At 45.9% G+C, this 4,554-nt stretch overlaps 1 protein-coding gene across 1 annotated transcript in view; it reads left to right on the top strand.

Moving 5' to 3' along the window:
* DRD5 (dopamine receptor D5) overlaps window positions 1-2,057 on the top strand; it is a 3,058-nt gene extending 1,001 nt beyond the window's left edge. The window contains exon 2 of the mRNA XM_014966696.1: window positions 29-2,057. Coding sequence (XP_014822182.1) covers window positions 29-1,426 — 1,398 coding nt within the window. The 3' untranslated portion in view covers window positions 1,427-2,057. The remainder of the gene's footprint in view (window positions 1-28) is intronic.
* Window positions 2,058-4,554: the final 2,497 nt, after the last annotated feature.

Raw genomic sequence — 4,554 nt, 5'->3', positions numbered from 1 at the left:
GGCGGCGGGACCCCCCGTCGGGGCGAAGGGTCCGTCGGGAGCCCCCGGGGCGGCGCAGGTGGCGGCGGGCAGCCTGCTGGCCCTGCTCATCCTCTGGACGCTCTTTGGGAACGTGCTGGTGTGCGCGGCCATCGTCCGCTACCGGCACCTGAGGAGCAAGGTCACCAACATCTTCATCGTCTCCCTGGCCGTCTCGGACCTGCTGGTGGCTCTGCTCGTCATGCCCTGGAAGGCGGTGGCCGAGGTGGCCGGGTACTGGCCCTTCGGGGCTTTCTGCAACGTCTGGGTGGCCTTTGATATCATGTGTTCCACAGCCTCCATCCTGAACCTGTGTGTGATTAGTGTGGACAGGTACTGGGCCATTTCCAGCCCTTTCCGCTACGAGAGGAAGATGACCCAACGGTTGGCTCTGGTGATGATCAGCGTGGCGTGGGCTTTGTCCGTGCTCATCTCCTTCATCCCCGTCCAGCTCAACTGGCACAAAAGTGGGGATGTGGTTGCTGCTGGGGATATTGGGGATGAATTTGGCACTGGCTGGGCGGCAGCGGGTGCTGTCACCACCTGGGCGGAAGACATGAGCACCACGTGGGTGGCATTAGCAGCAATGAGACCCTCTGATGGGACCTCTGGCAGCAATGATACCCTCGCTGGACCATCAGAGAGCTGTGACTCCAGCCTCAACAGGACTTACGCTATTTCCTCCTCCTTGATCAGTTTTTATATTCCCGTGGCTATCATGATAGTTACCTACACTCGAATCTACCGCATTGCCCAGGTGCAGATTCGTCGGATCTCTTCCCTGGAGAGGGCAGCCGAGCATGCCCAGAGCTGCCGGAGCAGCCACGTTGACTGCCACCATCACACAAGCCTCAAGTCCTCCATCAGGAAAGAGACCAAGGTGTTGAAGACTCTCTCCGTCATCATGGGCGTCTTTGTCTGCTGCTGGTTGCCGTTCTTCATCTTGAACTGCATGGTTCCTTTCTGCGAGAGCCCACCCAGTGACCCCCACGCTGGCCTTCCCTGCGTCAGTGAGACCACCTTCAATATCTTCGTCTGGTTTGGTTGGGCCAACTCCTCTCTCAACCCCATCATCTATGCCTTCAACGCTGACTTCAGAAAGGTCTTCTCCAACCTCCTGGGATGTGGTCAGTTTTGCTCTAGTACTCCAGTGGAGACTGTTAATATAAGCAACGAGCTTATCTCTTACAACCAGGACACCCTTTTCCATAAGGAGATAGTGACTGCTTATGTTAACATGATCCCAAATGTGGTTGACTGTGAGGAGAACCGTGAGGACCCTTTTGATAGGATGTCCCAGATCTCCCCTGACCATGAGGTTGCCACTGACTCTGTCTGTGAGCTGGACTGCGAGGGAGAGATTTCACTAGGCAAAATAACACCTTTCACTCCAAATGGTTTACATTAAATTGCATCCTGCCCTGGTCAGTCCTTCTTGGATTATACAACAAAATATTAGCACTGAGTGGAAAAACCTGCTTGATTTTATGCCGTAGTTTGGTCAGTCACTTCATGCTAAACTCACTTCTCCGTGTAGCCCTGTGCAGGATGTAGACACTGTCACGCAGGGAGCTGGAGGCACAAACTTAATGCAGCACTTCCCCAGGCAGAGAGAGGACCAGGCAGTCGTGTTGATTAGCTGTGGTGAGGTATCGTGGTATAATTACAGTCAGTTCATGTTTATAATGTGTTTGCAAATGAAAGGTCCCATTGTCAGCGCTAAGTATTACAACTTCTAAAATCAGGGACAGATGTGGCTGGCATAGACATTAAATAAAAAAAAATCTAGGCTGTTTGTTTGTTCAGATCTTATGTTTCTTTTTTCTCTGTTGTTTTTTTTGTTTTGTTTTGTTTCTTTTTTTTTCTGTTTTGTTTTTGTTTTTTAAGATAGAAATAGTTAGGTGGTGATTTGGATGATTATTTAAATGCGTGTTTCTGCCAAAACAGTTTATGTGAAATCCATGTTTTCCTAGGCGGCGTTGTTGCCTATGATATCCTTGCCATGTTCCCAGATGAATAAATAAAAAGTTACATTGATCAAGGGGTTATTATCTTTCATTTATCACCCTGAAAGGTTTACAACAAGTATTCAAACTTTAACATTTCTGTTTGAATGGTTAGAATGACTAACAGCTAAACCCTATTATTTTGAAAGCAAAATAGTCTGTATAGAAAATACAATTTTTGCATAAAAGCAAGGCTCATAGGAATGATTGACTTAAATTAACTCTTTTATATGGCTTTGCTTACAGCTAGATTTATGCCTGTTTTTCTTTAATATTATAACTGATGCTATTCCTCTCTGCAGCTAAGAATATTGAGTATACACACCTGCTATTCCTCTCTGCAGCTAAGAATATTGAGCTGTTAACAAGCTGTTAAAACTTTCCACTTAATTTTATACTTGAACTTAGTTTTTAAACATACTATTAATGAGAATAGTTTGGTGATAGAATTAGGAGCTGGTTGTGTCTAAAACCAGTAATTATGTTTGAAAATGATCTTAATCATCAGCATTTCCCGGTGTAGACATTAGAGAACTCATTCAATCCAAGAGAAGAAAAAAATGCTGTTGATGTAGTTTTTTTCCTTATTAAGTGGAACTTAAATATACTTCAAGTGCTTTGACTTTACAGAACATTTTAAAGCAGTCTTTAAAAATTTTAAAGAGTATTTTAAGCTCTGTTTTTATTGAAACTTTTACATCAAATGGATTGTTTTATTTAGAAACATTTGTAAGCTTTCAGCTCGGAAATCGAAGGTGATCTTATTTCCAAGACAAATGATCGAAGGTAGTAAAACCAATACCAGTATTTATTTAAAGTTTTGGCTCACACAATGAACAACATTTGAATCCATTTACCTTTCAGAAATACCTGTGCCATGAGCTGAGCAGATTTAAGTTGACCTGGGGCCTCCCCCGTCCTGCCCAGCTGGGAACTGAAGGCCCCTATATGATGTATGGGGGAAAAGTAGGGTCTACAGTAGGCAGCGTGGATGAGGGGAAGTCATCGAACCAGATGCTGGGATTTGTGGATGTTACAGACCTAGTGTTGGGCCCCTTTGGAAGCCAAGCCCTTCGTACTGGTTTGGGGATTGCTTTACCTCCCCTTGGGATGTGAAGTGGAAGAAGCGCAGGCAGCGTGTGATTGATACCCCTTTGTGTTTGCCTCTGCTGCAATCCAGTTTTGTCTGCAAGCAACAGTTTGTGTGTGCAGTCTTTGGTATTAATTGGTTATACTGTCATTTTTGATTCTCTTTTCAACTGCTTGTCACTGAAGATTGACATCTACCAGAGTGTTTTCTTTGCTGTTGATACGAAATCTCAGTGCAATATCCCTTTACAGCTGTCCTCAGAAAAGGGTGTTGTGACTGTGGCTTAGGGGAGGCTTGAAAAGCAGAAATCTCATGCTCTTAACCAGGTTCAGCCTACTAATGGCTTGACACTGAGGGTGAGTATGTTATCATTCCTTTACTAAAGCAATCTTACGTTGCCAGGAGTTAACCATAGTTCTAGCCCTGCTGGTTGGATAAGCTTGCCCAGAATAAAATAATTCTCCCAAATAAATATGAAGGAAACTGCTTCTGGTCGTGCACTGATGAATTACCCCAACCAGAATTTAGTTTTTTGCATTTTCTAGTCACTACTCCAATCTGGAGGCTAATACAGCATGTTGAATTTTCTGGATCAGTGCAAAAAAGCCTTTGATACCCAGATGGAAGAGGTGCAGGCACCTGGCGCTGATTCCAGCTCCCAGGGCAACTCTATATTTTATCCAATTTTGTCCATATTAAATCAGAAGCAGCCCAGGGAAATGGGAAAGGGAAAAAAATGATCTCTTCCTGAGCACCTGCGTGCCAGCAGGCTGTGCAGATGGATTCTGCCTGTTACACCCTGCTCCAGCAGCACCGCAGAGCAGCCCAACAGGTTCAGTAGTAGCAGTGAAGAAGGTGGCCCCCCTGCCTTCCCAGGTAGCCTTTCCTCTTCAAAATAATCCTTTTACTGGTGGTGCAGCCATTGCCTACTGGTGGAGGGGTAGATGTGTACAAGAAGATGCTTATCCATCCCTTTGATAGGTTTTTTTTCTCCTCACCAAGGCTTTACCTACCTGAATTTGTGGAACACAGGGATGCACTGATGCTGGAATGCAAGAGTCATAGAATCATAGAATGGTTTGGGTTGGAAGGGACCTTCAAGATCGTTCCAACGCCCCCTGCCCTGGGCAGGGACACCTCCCACCAGACCAGGTTGCTCCAAGCCCCATCCAGCCTGGCCTTGAACACCTCCAGGGATGGGGAATCCACAGCTTCCCTGGGCAACCTGTTCCAGTGTCTCACCACCCTCACAGGAAAGAATTTCTTCCTAGTATCTCATCTAAATTTCCCCTCTTTCAATTTAAAACTGTTGCCCCTCATCCTATTGCTACACTCTCTGATAAAGAGTCCCTCCCCATTTCTCCCGTGGCTCCCCTTCAGGTACTGGAAGGTTGCAATAAGGTCTCCCTGGAGCCTTCTCTTCTCCAGACTGAACAACCC

The sequence above is a fragment of the Calidris pugnax genome, unplaced genomic scaffold (assembly GCF_001431845.1).
Source record: "Calidris pugnax isolate Ruff unplaced genomic scaffold, ASM143184v1 scaffold14, whole genome shotgun sequence".
In the NCBI taxonomy this organism is placed as follows: Eukaryota; Metazoa; Chordata; class Aves; order Charadriiformes; family Scolopacidae; genus Calidris; species Calidris pugnax.
Note: the sequence above shows the minus strand (reverse complement) of the source record. Positions and strands in the feature narration are given on the sequence as shown.